Source organism: Chrysemys picta, chromosome 1, assembly GCF_011386835.1.
Source record: "Chrysemys picta bellii isolate R12L10 chromosome 1, ASM1138683v2, whole genome shotgun sequence".
Taxonomy (NCBI): Eukaryota; Metazoa; Chordata; order Testudines; family Emydidae; genus Chrysemys; species Chrysemys picta.
This window is the reverse complement of record NC_088791.1, coordinates 189,709,866-189,726,925: the sequence shown is the minus strand read 5'-3', so window position 1 is coordinate 189,726,925 and position 17,060 is coordinate 189,709,866. Positions and strand designations below refer to the sequence as shown.

Here is a 17,060-nt window from a genome sequence, read left to right as displayed (position 1 = left end):
TACCTATGCCGACAGGAGGGGTTCTCCCATCATTGTAATTAATCCACTTCCCCAAGAGCAGTAGCCAGGTCGACGAAAGAATTCTTCCATTGATCTACCACTGTCCACATGGGGATTTAGGTTGGCTTAACTACATCGCTCAGGGGGGTAGATTTTTCATATTCCTGAGTGGTGTAGCTGGGTCAAACTAATTTTCTAGTGTAGACTGGCCCTTACCTGGTGAACAACTCAGCATTTTGATAGTGGAAATGATTATTGCCTTTTTTATACCTGAGAGCTGTTCTATTTCTTTTTAATCCTTCTTTGAAATAAAGAACAAAACCCCAAACCAGTAAAATCAGAAACTAAAGCAACACCCACCTCCCTGTCAAATCAAGCCATACCCTCACAATTATTTTTGCTTTCAGGGATGTGGACTCTGAGCGTATGAATGAGTAAGCCCACTCTGTGTACAATGATCCTGTTCAATATGCATGGAGGAGGTGCATACACACCCTTAGTATCAGTCTTTTTGACAACAATATAGCAAATCTGGAGAGGGGTACATCTGGAGAATATTTTAAAGGAATATTGTCAATAGAAAGTGGTAGTAACTGAGGTAAGGTCCCCTTCTTGTCCCTATAGTCTGTTTATATTTCAAAGGGATAGTTCCCAAGAATGATTTTTTTCATTAATATTCCATTTTCGATTATTACAAGCATATCGCTTTTAAAAAGTGATTGAAGTGAGTGGGGTTTTACCTAAGGACACGCTGGTTCAGGCCCAGTGAGTGCATGTTTCTTTTTTTAACCTCAGTGGATGAAGCCAAAAGCAACAGCAAAATGACTCTTTTAAAAACATTCAGCTTATTATCTACCAACAAGTGAACTTTGGCTCCAATTAGTTAGACACACCTTTCCCATCAAGTAAATTATGTCTGAGGTGCTGCAAAAGGAAGCAGAGTACCCCAGAGGAGCCTTGTGTACACTACATCTTTTTGCTGGAAAATGTCCCACCATTGCTTATGCTGTATCAGTGTTAGCATTAACATAGACAAGGCACCCGCCAGCATTTATACCACACAGACCTGCTCTGAGCAGGGTTAGATAACATGGTGCTTAAGGCTCCAGGCAGTCTCTGGCATTTGACCTCTGATGCTTCAATGGAGCTGCAGTGGTGTTAGTAATGATGGGAAATTTTTCAGGAAAAGAGCCACACAGTCAGTGTGGGGCCCTTTCCTAGCAGACAGAGCACTTACAGAATAGAATATTAGTGAATGAATAGGTCAGTGCCTTGGGAGAGGTGGAGTTGACATGCTATTTATCTCATTTTGATCACAACTGGTTTTATGCCTGGTTTGGGCTCATCCTGCAGGAACAGGATTGACTGTTATTGCATTGAAGTTTCTGTGTTGTTTTCTTTTGCTCTGCTCTGTTAATTCTGTTTTGAGTGAATGAGTGTGTCCAAATGATATCTTCAGCTGAGAAAGTTCATGATAATTCATTTGAACTGAGGACACTCATAGCTGTATTTGTAAGAGAGAGTAGGAAAACGTATTGTGCTGATTTACAGAAAGTAAAAAACAAAAATAAAAACAAACACACATCTAATCTACTCTGACTAAGGATGCTTTTAAAATGGCCAAGCCACATAGCGCATGTACAACTTATGCAGGGACACAGAAACCAATCTGGCCTTGATTGAAATCAATGGGACTACACAGCGTGTGTAAAGTTAAGCACGTGCAGAAATCTTTGCAAGATCAAGGCCCTAGGTCAACGTTGCAATTTTTGCGACTTTCACGATTTTGGCATGAGTTTCACACTTTTTGGTGTGTTCCTTAAAGTCCAGGTTCCTGGATTCGTGGCATAAGACTACAGGAAAATATCAGTTTTCATGTTTTGGTTTGTTTGTTTTTCCACAAAAGTAAGTTTCCAGCCTTCATGAGTGAAAAGCTTGAACACATGACCTGGGTGCATCCTAAAGGTTCAGAAACCAGGAGACTAAGTAAAAGAACCCAACATTCTTTTTTTAAATCTCCTGATTTTGCAGGGGCTGAGCCAACACTTGGTGCTGGCAGTACTGCTAGTTACTAAGGTCTAGAAATGGTAAGACCTTCAGCACAAACCAAGCTCTATTACTATAATACAGAGAAACAGAGAATACTTATAGTTTCCTGCGCTGTGAAACTATGAACATGCTGTCGTCGTTCCCCGTTTTTGAAAATATGTTTCCCTCTTTTGTTTTTTTGTTTGTTTCATGCATAACTTTAGGGCCCACTTTTGAAACCCTTATTCCAGCCAGTAGTTCAAGTCTTTAGTTGGGCAGCTTAAAATAAGTTTATAAATATTCACTACCATTGCAGGTGTCACACAGCAAAACTCCGGCTTCTTTTGCATTCTGCATTTTATTTTTATGATAGGTGGGGGGCAGGGAGTCAACATGTTTGCTGGAAGTCAATGTTTTGTTATCAGCAGGCAGCTGCAAAGCAGTAGTGATGGTGGGTGCATCCTGCATTACATTCTCCATCTCAAAATAAGAAAAGAACCAACCCAATGCTAATTCACCCACCCTCAACCACTTTATAGCCACAAGAAGAGCTGGAGGTGAAATAGACAGCAGATTGCATGGATTCAGTTATAATGCTTATGTACATTCCAAAGGGACCATTTTTGTTACCAAACAATATTCATTGGGCCCAAGACCATTGAAGTCAACGTGGTAGTATCAGTGTAAGTGAAAAGGGAATTTGGACTGACATCCTTAAAGCAATGCTTAGTTTGTTAATGACATTGTGCTCCAACAGAGAATGACTAATGGTAACTTTGAAATATATCATAAAATAGAAAGACAAACCAGCTTTGCATTTCAAAAGGAGATCTTCTTCTCTAGTGCAAAGATCTGTCACAAATATTGCACCAGCCACCAGACTACTTGCACTTAAAATTAATAGGATGAAAGTTATCAAAGCTAATACATCAAGCAAGGGGTGTCAACGCACGAATCTTATGATGTCCTAAACGACTGAATCCTAGGACACTACCTTCACTCTTCTCAATGTGTTGTTTTTTTTTGGGGGGGGGGGGCAGAAGAGAGGCAGTGGATGAAAAAATATAGATATTCCACTCCTATCCATATATATTTCTCTTGTCTGCAACAGTTCTGATATTTTTTAATTGCACAATCCTAACAGAAGGTATGAATATATTTCCATGAAGAAAAAAGATAGCTTTCTGTATACCCTGTTTTTTCTATCTTTGCTCCCAATACATTATTAAATTCCTTTCTTTGACATTCTGACAGTAATTGCACTGAATAGGATTGAATTTTGTTAAAATTACTTTAAAAAGGTTGTTGAGAATTTCCTGTGGGATGCTGTTGCAAGCACCCAGGCTTTCACTTCATTTTCTTTGTTGTCCTTATGCTCCCAAGGGGCTTAATGTTCATCCTGGTTTTTGACAGCATGAAGGCCTGTGTAAACACCCTCTGAAAAGAGAAAGCTTCACCATATACTGCCATTTGGGTTTGTTTTCTTCTGTCAGAGGGAAAGATAAAGATTCCTATCTGAGTCATATTTGAGCTTGCTACTTGCACAATTTTAACAACCAACCAGCTCATCTCATCATAACAATGATCCACATTTTTTTTTTTTTTACACAAAGTTATATTTAGGGTATATATTATCTTGTATTCCAGAGTTCTCAGTGCTGGCTACACCTTCGGGAGAAAACAGTCCCTGCACTGAGGCGTTTACCATCTACATCCTTCACAGTCAGTATTGGCCTCAGAAAGGTCTAGGAAGGCATGTGTCTATGGCAACATACATCACTTACAATACATATACACAAGCAATTTACTTATCTCTAAAATAAATGAGGCTGCTTGGAGTTTCTGTTTGCATGTCACTATACTCTTAAAAGACACATTTCCTTTGAATTCAGGGTCCCATATCTGATCCTGAAATCAGAGTGATTTCTCACCATACCAAGACTTTATCATAATGAGTGGAGCTGGGAAAATAACATCCATCAGATAGCTTAGCTGAGTTTCATTATAATATTTCAAATATGTTATTTAACTAATTTTTTTCACCCAGCTTACAGAACCAGGAAGATAATTTGTGAGTATATTCGGTGAATAATTTAGCTGACAAATTTGTTGAATTTTTGGAACAAAATATTCAACAATTTACTTATTTTCTTTAAATGCCCATCTCCATTCAAGAGGATGAATGATCAAAAGAACCAGTTCTGAAAGGGGGACCAACAATGTCAACCCACATTAGACCCCAGCGGCTGTGTTTTCTTTATCAAACAGGGAATGTGAACACCCACAGATCACAAAATAGATTTGAGTGCTGCTATTTTTGAAACAGTTTTAAAAATAACAACAACAACAACAAGAGAATATTGTCATTGCATTCAGGGTGAGAATGAATCAGACTTCCGCACTGATTCTTTCTTTCTTTCTTGTTTTTTTAATGCTACTGATTGAGTAGTCTATTTTCAGAGCTTCTATAGCTCAAAGCCCAACAGGCTGAAGGACAACTCCAGAGGCAGCTATTAGCATTTCTCTTTCTTATGCAAACAGAGATCCAATGCAACAAATTCTAATTATCCTTCCAGTGGGCTTTCTTGTCTCTTTCCGATATTCCAAATATCACATATGTAATGAAAGACAAGATATTGAATGGTTAAGCCTCCATAGAAAATACTTACAACTATACTGACTGATCCTGCCAAATTGTATCAGTTAAGCAGGTTTGGACTTGGTCACTACTTGGATAGGAGACTTCCAAGGAAAAGCTACGGGCAGTATAGTGGTACTAGTAATGCAGTAGGTGGCACTTTTTCTTCTAAGTAAATACTAGACTAACATTATGAGACAGATCGTGCCCTCCAATATCTGCGCGTCCATGCATGGAGCTCAGCCCCTCCATGTAGATGGGAATTTGGGTGGTTTCAGGGCAGCTCCCCCTATTTCCCTAGCACCTGTGGAGAGTTCTCTGTGCAGAAGAGTCCTCCTCCTTCCAATCCCATGAAACTTGTCTGGAAAAGTTAATATACCCCAGGTCATATCTTCCCTTTTTGGGGGCGCTGCAGCCAGATGGTGCATAGCAGCATGACTCCCTTTGATGTGTGCTGGTGAGGAGCTGAGAGAGGGGAGATGAGGCCAGAACCAACACTGGGGCTCTGCATGGATAACCTGGGCCTCCCATGAATCCTTGAGATCAGTCAGGTTTTGGAACAGGAAAGGGACACAAGGGGGACACAAGAGGGGCACACAAACCCCTCACCCTCAGAAAAAGATGACACAGGAATCTCAGTGAGGAAATCCTTGCAGTTTTCTTCGCCCAAAGCCCCCACCTGAGACTTTTATCCTTGAAAGGCGCAATGTGGACCTCAATGTGGTGTGAAGGGACACTGTGCTGCCTCTATTCCTGCCCATACTTTTAGAAAAAAATAGAAAATCAAGGCCCAGACTACTTGTGGCACTTTTCGCAAGGGCAATGACAACGCTCCATGTCATGGATCTATTTCAACTTGAGTCAGTACATTCAATTTACCTAATTGTTGCAATGGAACCAGTAGAGGAAATAATTTTTCCCACACTTATTTATATTACAGTAGTGCTAGAAACTCCAGCTGAGATCAGCCCCCATTGTGCCAAATGCTGTATACACACAGCCCCAAAGAGATTGCAATATAAATAGACAGGACAGACAACAAGTGGGAGAAATGAATTATACTTATTCCCCTTTTGACAGGTGGATAACTGAGACCCAGAAAAACTAGGGCCCAGATCCTCTTAGGAGCCCATGTACCTTGGAGGACCTGGGCCTAAGTGACTTGCCCATGGTCACACAGGAAATCTGAGGCAGAGCCAAGAATTGAACCCATATGTATGTATATTTAACAAGATCATCCTTCCTCTCTAACAGTGCTCTGCTCGACTCTTGCAATGCTCCTGCCAGGCCAATTCTAGATTTATCCTCAGAAGAGATTGTGACATGGACTGAAATGTGCCAAGTTCTGTGTTTTGTTTCGATTTTTAAATCATGTGGAAGTTTTGGGAAGCAACACAATCTAATGGAGTGAGTAGAGAAGTAGGAACCAGGAACTACCATGTTCTAACTATTGGCTCAATAAAAACAACAAGGAGTCCTTGTGGCACCTTAAAGACTAACAAATTTATTTGGGCATAAGCTTTCGTGGGCTACAACCCACTTCATCAGATGTGAGACTTTGGGCAAGTCAGTTGACCTCTCTGTGATGCAGTTTCTCCATCTTTAAAGTGAGACTATACCTACCTACCTCCAGGGATGGCTGGAAGACAAGTTATGTTTGTACAGCGCTTTGAAGATGCAAAGCTCTAGATATAAAGAGTAGAAGTAAGGCCCTGCTTCAGCAAAGCACATGCATAACTTTCAGTGTGAAATCAATGAGACTACTCGTGCTTACTTAAGTTGCACACATACTTAAGAACTTTGCTGGGGCTCAAGTGGACAGATGTTCACTATTGTCTAGGATAAGAAGAACATCAAGATTAGCCACAAACCTGAACAGAAAATTTTGTATCAAAGTTTAAAAAAATAATAAATATATAAATTATCGTTTAAATGCTCCTGGGTAAATTCTCACAAGCAGCTCTTTCTACCTTACCTGTGAACCACCCCGGCCCGATGAAGATGCTCCACTGCTAGAATAAGCTGCCTGATATATTTGCGTGCTTCATGCTCTTCCAGTCTTTTTTTCTCATAGATCCTGTGCATTAGATTGCCCCCAGGGCACAGCTCCATGACAAGGTAGTAGCTGTTTTCAGTTTCCAATATATCCAGCAGCTGAGCTATGTTGGGATGTCGGATCATTTGCTGGATCTGCCCCTCACGTCTCAGATTCTTGGTGACGTAGGTATCCTTCTTGGCTCTCTTCTTGTCAATAACTTTCACTGCCACCTGATAAGAAACAAAGGAGGTATGGTTGACATCATACACACCAATGATTTATTAGCTCTGACCTTGTACAAATAATCTCAAAATAAATCAAGGGATGTAAGTACCAACTGATAAGCTGTTTGGGGCACAACAGCCGAGCACAGAGAAAAAGCTGTTCTTTTTTCCACTGAGACCTAATTGCTTTCCCAGCTCCTTTTATGGAATGACAGACAAAAGTTGTTGCAAAGATACGGGATATCAAAGAGGCGAAAACACTTCTGTTAAGCAAACTTGACTGCTTAGTCTGAACATGCTGTACTTGGTCTTCTTCTTGTCTATTTGCTCAGAAGTTTTTGATGATGAGATTTACATGCAATCATGAATGTGACCTTTGTAAGTGATTTAGACATGCATATGGCATTGGGCTTATGTTTTGAGGTGTCACAACTCCAGCACAAGTTTCTTAAAAGTTAACCAAACAGGGAAAAGTAGCAGGTTGTGTACTACAAAAAAATAAATAAAAATAAAAAAGAGCACCGCTTTCAGCCTCTGGTCAACCTTAACGATCTCTTTAAAAATATCAGAGGGGTAGCCGTGTTAGTCTGAATCTGTAAAAAGCAACAGAGGGTCCTGTGGCACCTTTAAGACTAACAGAAGTATTGGGAGCATAAGCTTTCGTGGGTAAGAACCTCACTTCTTCAGATGCACTTGCACTTGCATCTGAAGAAGTGAGGTTCTTACCCATGAAAGCTTATGCTCCCAATACTTCTGTTAGTCTTAAAAGTGCCACAGGACCCTCTGTTGCTCTTTAAAAATATGCACTTAAAAACACTCTCCATTACCTCCACAACACATTAACCACTTGTGTCTTCGACGAACAAAAGCATTGGAGTCATGCTATGATACCATTGTTTTACACATCGAGAGGCACCAGTTCTATTTATTGTGTTGGCAGGTTCATCAAACAGTTTGTAGTAAAAACACAGTCTCCCCTTTAGTTGCTTCGTGTTTTTAGATATTTATTTAATTCCTAAGCTTTCCCATTTAGACATGATGCTGCAGACTTCCAGGTCATTAGCATCAGCCAATGATTGAACAACATATGTCAGCTGAACAACAAAAGGCTATGCTCAGCCCTTCCCTCCTGTTCTACATTTCCCCTGCAACAACAGGAGTCCTTTTAACTCATGCACTGAAATCGAGTAGCTCACTAACCATTTCTACCGCGACACTGGTTAAATTTTCAGAAACAGGAAAAAAGAGCTTGGTGTTGTTGCATGACAACCAACTTTATACGTAGTTTATTTGAAAGGTTCCTGGCTACATAGGGCCAATTCAGGCTAGCGTGTGGAATGTGGCATATGTACCCTCAAAGTGGCATACACAGCTGCTCCCCAAACTGCATTATTGTGTGCCTGTATCTGAGTTGCAAGCAATTCTGTGTGCACTACCCTGGCCTTATTTATTCCTATTAAGAGCAGAAATAATTAATGCAGGACAAGTATCTGAATTTTACTGGACTAGTCATTAATCCAGACAGTAATGGCAGTGAAAATGATCTTCCTTCTGCCTCCAGCTTAGCAGACAACTATGTCCATCCCTCCTTCTGGATGATGATCTAGCCACAGTAATTCATACTTTCAACTGCCTGCCAACTAAACTATTTTAACTCATGGTAGTTGGGGCTGATGATTAAGACAACAAGTAAACTGTACCTTATACAGATCACATAAGATCACTTTCCTACCTGGAAACAGTGCCAAGAACATATCCTCCAGTGGCACTAGTACAAATATTCTCAACAGGCTAGGACCCGCCACAGAAGTCACCTCTTTGTTCACAAACTACTACGACAGCTGCATTCCTTTGAGATGATGCAGCTAACAAGCTAACCGTGCCCAAAGTGAAGCTCTCAAGAGCTGAAAATAACATAGTCAAAGGGGTTCATTTGTGAAGCCAACTGCTGGAAGAGGTATGGATAAGCCAAAGTCGAACCATTGTTAGAGTATATTTCAAGACATGCAAAGGCATTTCTGCACTAACCAAAGACAGGGAATTACAACAAGATGGCACAAACTAGAAATATATACCATACCTGAGAGAGACAAATATTAAAGTCCACTAGAGACTACTATGCAAATTTTAATTACTGTATTTGGCTGTCAGATACTATGATGATGGGCACCTAGAAATGCCTAAGATATCTGAAAACTTTCTTTCTCTGGATCAGCATATGGCTTATAATTTCAGCCAGTGGTTCTGTTGATTCCCACAGTCAACTGCTATGTGTTTTGCTTGAGAGGAAAAGACTTCTCTGCATTGTTTTACTTAAGTATGTGTGTAAACTAGGGACCTCTTGGTGCCAACTGGCAGAAGGCATGGGCTGCATGGGGGTTGTAGGGATCCCCTAGTATCTACATAGTAGTTCACCAAAGAATGTCACGTAAGGTCTCCAATGAAAGCCTTTCACACCGCTCCTCATAATCACTGAGAAATATATGTACAGATAATATGTAAGGAGTTCTGTCTATATACTGAAAATTATGTTCTTAATGTCTGTGACTTGGGGCTGGTCACCAAAAGGTGAGAAACAGGTTTCTTTCAGGCAAGATGTGTTTATGTATCTGTCTACCTGTAAATTGACTATTGTGTGCTTCACAATGAACACCTATTTACTGTCTGAGCAAAATGCTAATCAGGTGATTGCAAAGTCTCCAGGGGAGAGTCTAGACAGGCAAACACAAGCAACAGGGATAACTATAACGGTAGTCCATTCTTTTTGGACTATAACGGTAGGGACAGAGACACATTCTGGATTTTTCCCTTGAGGAGGCAAGAGGACAGCGTGCTTGTTTCATGTACAGAAGATCACAGCCAAGCCTGGCTGTAATACACTGGAAGGATTTTGGGTGAGCTTTTGCTCTCTATGACAGGACAATGTCTTGTTAGTTAAGTTTAGGCTCTAGAAAGCGTGTTATGATTCGATTTTATATGTAACTCTTTGTTTCTAATATTTCTGCTTATCATTTGAATCTCTGTTCTTTATTAAATAAATGTCTCCTTGCTTTCTCTATAATCAAATCTAAGTGCTGTGTGTTAAGTGGAGCTGGAGTCTACCGTGTAACTGGTAAGCTGTGGAGTACAGTACTTTTGCGAACAGAGGACCTGTGCATACTGTGGGGATCAGAGGCTGGCCACTCCAGGGAGATGCTCAGAGGACCCAGGGCTTGAAGTGTGCCTATTGTTGACCTGCAAAGAGAGAGCAGGGCCTACAGAGGCCTGGAAGCCAGGGCTTGTGTTGACCGTGGCTGGTGAAGTTGAGGAACTGATCCACAGCAGGCACAGACAAAGCTTCCTCACACGAAGGTCAGGCGGTGGTGATATGCCTCACACAACCCTGGGTATCCCCAAGAAGTGTCACCGTGTGTTACAAACATTTTCACAAATGCTTTCTACTACCTATTGCTCTCACTCGCTTATGAAGACGGTATCTTGCCTGGAGCTCCAGAAAATGTTACATAGCATACATTACTTCCACATTAGGAGTGGGTGGTGGTAAGGTGTATGGGGAGGCGTTTGTAATTATTGTGGGGGGAATGCTTTATTGCTACAAAGGTTTTTTTCTCTGCATACTAGGGCATATGCGGAGGGAACCATAGGGGCCTTCACACCATATAATAATAATGGGTATTAAAAAATGCTTATTTTAATCTTGAAGAAAAAAATAGCAATAGGAATTTGTTACATTCTGCCTTATTCAGAAAGAGTTCTAAGCCCATTTCTTAAAGCCTCTAGGTTGGTTCTCATTCTATGCTATGATAAATAAATGCTTTGAATTGTTAGATTAGAAACATGGAAATTGCTTGTAATTATATTAAATCACATCACTAGCTTCACATTAATGAAATAAGCAGACAAAAGGTTAAATGAATGAACTTTTTTGGGGCGGGCGGTGGGGGAATGCTATGATCTGGGAGTTTTACAACAAAAATGGACCCAAAAAGGACCTGACTACTGTTCTCACAGCCAAAATTCCCATTGAATTCAAGTTCATAAGAAACTGAAGAATTAAGCACTAAGAGTTTGACTTAATCAGAAATAATTACTGACCTTTAATTATCTGGATAAATTATTCAGGTAGGAGGCTGACTTTTAAAAAAATAGTTGAATACCTTTGATATAAAGATACAGGGAAGCAATAAACACAAGACAGCTTCACAGTTGAAACATACTGTGTCAACACTCCCATCAATGTCTGGAAGCTACATTTCTGACTAGTCACATTAAAGAAAAATCATTTCATTGTAAGGTAAGATAACAACAGGGAAATCAGATCTGAACAACTTTTAAAAGCCTGCGGTGATTCACCAAGAAATCAGTATGTTCTCTACCTAATGAGATAAGAGCAATAACATAGAGGCTAGTGTAAACTATTCAAACAGCAAACTATAAGAGTTATTCAGCTAAGGACAAACAAACACATTGATACAGAAAGATTATTTGCTGGCTTGTATCTTACCAGCAGGAAACAATATCTTCAGAAGAAGAAAAAAAGATGCTGGTATTTTTCATAATTGAACGATACAAAGTATTAACCACATGGAACATAAATCTGTTGTCTGAGGCGTATTGTGAATCATCTTTCACTCATACCAGTAAGTCATCCCTAATTCATTGAATATAAAAGCACATTGCTGAGCACATGTGTATCTCCCACATTCACTATATTTGCTAGGGGGAGGCAGGGAAAGTCATATGAATGTGGGACTCCCAGACAACAACTTGGCCATATTCTTTCACTTTTACCTAGGAATTTGGGCCCTGATCCTGCACCATTAAAGTCAATAGGAGCTTTGCCACTGACTTCAACAGGTGCTGGATCAGACCCTTGGTATGACTGCACACCACCTATTCAAATAGAGCTGTAGGGTTGTTTTAAGTCCATCCCTTCATTCTGGGCCATCTTTCCCCTCATTTAAGTCCTATCAGCTTCATCCCATCCCAACCACACTAGTTGCCCCCCCTTGCATTTGGCCTGTAATGTAAGAGTCTAACAGCCATGGCTGATGTACAGCACGCAAGGGAGGCACTGGCAGCTTTGTTTCAGCAACACCCCCATACAGGTGAGAGAAAAAGAGAAAGACATAAGTTAAGAATAAGGAGGACCTGAGTCACCCAGCCCAGAGGAAACTACCATTTCTATGCAGCACTGTTTTCTCTCTTGGCTGGGGAGAGAGTGCATCCTGTTTCCTAGCACCAAGTTACTGCAGAGAGCACCAGAGAAATACCTACGTATTTTGGTATTAGAGGCTTCCATTTTTTTCCCTTGGTTTGGTTTGCCCCTGGCATAAGGTCTCCCTGCTAGCTCACTGTAAAGAACATTAGGCCAAGCAAGCCCCATCCATTTCTCCCTCCCCTCTGCACTGTGGAAGTCCAGTCCACTCTAAACAGTGACACCCGCCCCACACACCCTCTGCAGCCTGCTGCCCCACCCCAGCCACAGGCTGCTAAAATGCCTTCCTGCCCAGGAGCCAGCTTCCGTGCCCAGGGCATACACCTACTTCAGCAGGGAGGGTAAAGAGAAGACATACATCAGAGACACTCTGTAGAGGAAGTGGAAAAAGGAGATGTGGGGAAGAGATTCAAGAAAGAGAAAAGGAGACTCAGGATGGGAAAAGGGAAAATGCAAATGGCACAAACTGGAAGGAAGAAGGTGGCAGGATTTATGACTCCGCGAGAAGAAGGAAAGCAGGCCCATAGGGTAAAATACACACAATCTGAGTGAACAGGCTTTGTGCAGCAAAGGGGGATTGCAGGGACAGAATCCATCTCTCTGGCCTGGTCTACACTAGGAGGTTATGTCGAATTTAGCAGCGTTAAATCGAATTAAACCTGCACCCGTCCACACAACGAAGCTATTTAGTTCGACATAGAGGTCTCTTAAATTCGATTTCTGTACTCCACCCCAACGAGGGGAGTAGCGCTAAATTCAATATGGCCATGTCGAATTAGGGTAGGTGTGGATGGAATTCGACGCTAATAGCTCCGGGAGCTATCCCAGAGTGCACCACTCTGTTGACGCTCTGGACAGCAGTCCAAGCTCGGATGCTCTAACCAGCCACACAGGAAAAGCCCCGGGAAAATTTGAATTCCTTTTCCTGTCTGGTCAGTTTGAATCTCATTTCCTGTTTGGACATCGTGGCGAGCTCAGCAGCACTGGCAACGATGCAGAGCTCTCCAGCAGAGGTGACCATGCAATCTCAGAATAGAAAGAGGGCCCCAGCATGGACCGATCGGGAAGTCTTGGATCTGATCGCTGTGTGGGGCGATGAGTCCGTGCTTTCGGAGCCAGGATCGAAAGAACGGAATGCGAAGATCTACGAGAAGATCTCCAAAGCCATGACGGAGAGAGGATACAGCCAGGATGCAATGCAGTGCCGCGTGAAAATCAAGGAGCTGAGACAAGGGTACCAGAAGACCAAAGAATCAAACGGACGCTCCGGATCCCAGCCCCAGACATGCCGTTTCTACGAGGCACTGCATTCCATCCTCGGTGCGGCCGCCACCACTACCCCACCACTGACCGTGGACTCTGAGGATGGATATTGTCGACGGCCGCTTACTCGGAGATGTTAGCGGACGGGGAAGATGAGGAAGGAGATGAGGAGGACGAGGCAGTCGACAGCGCTTACAATGCTGATTTCCCCGACAGCCAGGATCTCTTCATCACCCTCATGGAGATCCCCTACCAACCCTGCCCAGGCATTAACCCGGACCCTGAATCAGGGGAAGGATCAGTCGGTAAGTGTTTTAAACATGTAAACATTTATTTTGAACAGAACAGGAATATTAACAATGGGTTTTTCATGATTAGTTTGCCCTAGGCGATCTACTTTTTAGTCCTTGCCAGTGCAGCTACTGGAAAATAAGGTCTATATGTCCGGGGATAGAGGTGAAATCCTCATGGGACATCTCCACGAAGCTCTCCTGGAGGTAATGTGAAAGCCTTTGCATCAGGTTCCTGGTGAGAGAGGCATTATTGCGTCCTCCATGGTAGGAAACTTTTCCGCGCTAGGCTATCAAGTACTCTGGGATCATTGCCTCGCAGAGCATGGCGGCATACGGCCCTGGTTTTTGCTGGCTTTCACGCAGCATGCGGTCTTTCTCTGTGTCAGAAATCCTCATCAGAGTGATGTCGCTCATGGTGACCTGCTTTGAATTAGGGGAATGTTAGTATTGGGACTGCTTGCCTGTTCCTTTACATAACTGTAACCGGCGGTTTACAGCCACGCGGTGGAGGCAGGAGAGGGGCAGTATACAGGGATCTTTCCCGGGGACAGCCACGAGGGGGTGCGACAGGGGCAGAGTTCATGCTTGCCGGATTGCCGGCAGCAGGAACTGGCCAACGCTAGGAGCATTGCTTTGAACGTGAAAGGAGGGCACTGCTATAAATTAAGTTTTAAGCAGCCAAAAGTCTACGGCTTACCATGTCAGCCTGCTACCCGAATTCCGCTGTCCTGCCTCACTTGTCTGATCTCCACTGCAAGACCCCAGGCACTGAATGCGAAGGCCGAAAATTCGACCTTGTCCTGAGTGCGCATGTGATAGGTGCTCTGCATGGTCTTCTTCACAGAGAAAGACTATGTTCATTGTTCACAAAAATGTATCTTTGTGAGGAATTCACTCTCTTTTTCCCATCCCACAGCTGCGAATGTCTCCCGACCTACTCCGGCATCCCCCCTCCCAGAGGCTGGCGCAGATTAGGCGTAGAAAGAAAAGGACACGGGACGACATGTTCTCAGAACTTATAGGCTGCTCCCGAGCCGAGGCGGCCCAGCAGACCCAGTGGAGGGAGAACATGTTGCAATACCAGCGATCACACAGCGAACGGGAGGAGAGATGGCAGCAGGAAGACCAGCAGGCAACTCAAACGCTGCTTGCACTAATGAGGGAGCAAACGGACACGCTCCGGCGTCTTGTGGATGTTCTGCAGGACCGGAGGCAGGAGGACAGAGCCCCGCTGCAGTCTATCTCTAACCGCCTTCCCCCGCCACAAAGTCCCATACCCCCCTCACCCAAAGTCCCAAGAAGGAGGGGCGGCTGGGGCCGTGAAAACTGTCACTCCACCCCTGCAGACTGCTCAAGTACCAGAAGGCTCTCATTCCCAAAAATTTGATAAGTCCTTTCCTTCCCGCCTCACCCAAGCCCCTGTCCCAGTTTCATCCCCTAACTGTGTAGTTGCTAATAAAAAATACGTTTCTGTTAATTACTGTTTCCGTCATGTTCTTTTAGAGGAGAGTGTGTTTGAAGGGGGGAAAGGGGGCTGGTAACTGGAGAGGACAGTCACCTTTACCAGGGTACAGACACGGGGGCAGGTTCAGCAGAAGGTCACACACACATTGCAGTCACTAGGCACCCTGGTCAGTCTGGCAGGTGGTTTTCATGTTCGGGGGGGGGGGGGGGGTGATGTGACTTTGTGGCGGGGGAGGGCGGTTAGAGATCTTATGCAGCGGTCCTTAGCCTGGATCACAGAACCACGCAGCAGAGGATCTGTAACCGCCCTCCCCCGCCACAAAGTCACATAGCCCCCACACACAGAGTCCCGAAAAGGAAGGGTGGCAGGCTCCGTTGAAACAACCAGTCCACCACTGCGGACCGCTCTAGGAGCAGGAGCCTGTCATTCCTCGAGTTTAGAAGCGTTCTTTCCATCAGTATGCCCGCTCCCCACCACAGTCTGCGTCCCAGTTTCAACACTTTACCGCGAAATCCGTAATGAAGAAAACAGTGTTAATTAACATAGTTCCGTTTATTTTATTTTTAAACGTGTGTTGGAAGGGGGGAAATGGGGTGAACGGGGTATGTAACTGCAGAGGATAGTCAACATTAAGTGGGTAAAGAAACGGGGGCAGGTTCAGCTTCTCTTTAAAGAAACTTAATAGTCACAGGTTACCCTGCTCACTGAGGAACCTAGCTTTCAAAGCCTCCCGGATGCACAGCGCGTCCCGCTGGGCTCTTCTAATCTCACGGCTGTCTGGCTGGGCATAATCAGCAGCCAGGCTATTTGCCTCAACCTCCCACCCCACCATAAAGGTCTCCCCCTTGCTCTCACAGAGATTGTGGAGCACACAGCAAGCTGCAATAACAATGGGGATATTGGTTTCGCTGAGATCAGAGCAAGTCAGTAAGCTTCTCCATCTCCCCTTGAGACGTCCAAAAGCACACTCCACCACCATTCTGCACTTGCTCAGACGGTAGCTGAAGAGTTCTTTTTCAGTGTCCAGGGCGCCTGTATAGGGCTTCATGAGCCAGGGCATTAGCGGGTAGGCAGGGTCCCCGAGGAACACTATAGGCATCTCCACATCCCCAACAGTTATTTTGTGGTCCGGGAAGTAAATACCTTCCTGCAGCCGTCTAAACAGACCAGAGTTCCTGAAAACACGAGCGTCATGAACCTTGCCCGGCCATCCGACGTTGATGTTTGTAAAACGTCCCCTATGGTCCACCTGTGCTTGCAGCACCATTGAAAAGTAGCCCTTTCGGTTAATGTACTGGCTGGCCTGGTGGTCTGGTCCCAGGATAGGGATGTGAGTTCCATCTATAGCTCCACCGCAGTTTGGGAATCCCATCGCGGCAAAGCCATCTATGATGACCTGCACGTTTCCCAGGGTCACTACCTTTGACAGCAGTACATCAACGATTGCGTTGGCTACTTGCATCACAGCAACCCCCACGGTAGATTTGCCCACGCCAAAGTGGTTCGCAACTGACCGGTAGCTGTCTGGCGTTGCAAGCTTCCAGAGGGCTATGGCCACTCGCTTCTGGACAGTCAGGGCTGCTCGCATCCGGGTGTCCTTGCGCTTCAGGGCAGGGGACAGCAACTCACAAAGTTCCAGGAAAGTTCCCTTACGCATCCTAAAGTTTCGCAGCCACTGTGATTCATCCCAGACCTGCAGCACTACGCGGTCCCACCACTCAGTGCTTGTTTCCCGGGCCCAGAATCGCCATTCCACAGCGTCAACATGACCCATTGCCACCATGATGTTCACGGCGCGGGGTCCCGTACTTTGTGAGAGGTCTGTGCCCCTCTCAGACTTAATGTCCTCACTGCGCTGCCATAGCCTCCTCGCCCGATTTCTCAGCATCTGAC

General features: G+C 44.0%; 1 protein-coding gene across 2 annotated transcripts in view; it reads right to left on the bottom strand.

Moving 5' to 3' along the window:
- HUNK (hormonally up-regulated Neu-associated kinase) overlaps window positions 1-17,060 on the bottom strand; it is an 85,378-nt gene that overhangs the window by 41,123 nt on the left and 27,195 nt on the right. For both annotated transcript variants that reach the window (XM_065576937.1, XM_065576938.1), the window contains one exon: window positions 6,642-6,934. In XM_065576937.1, the coding sequence (XP_065433009.1) occupies window positions 6,642-6,934 (293 nt within the window). The remainder of the gene's footprint in view (window positions 1-6,641; window positions 6,935-17,060) is intronic.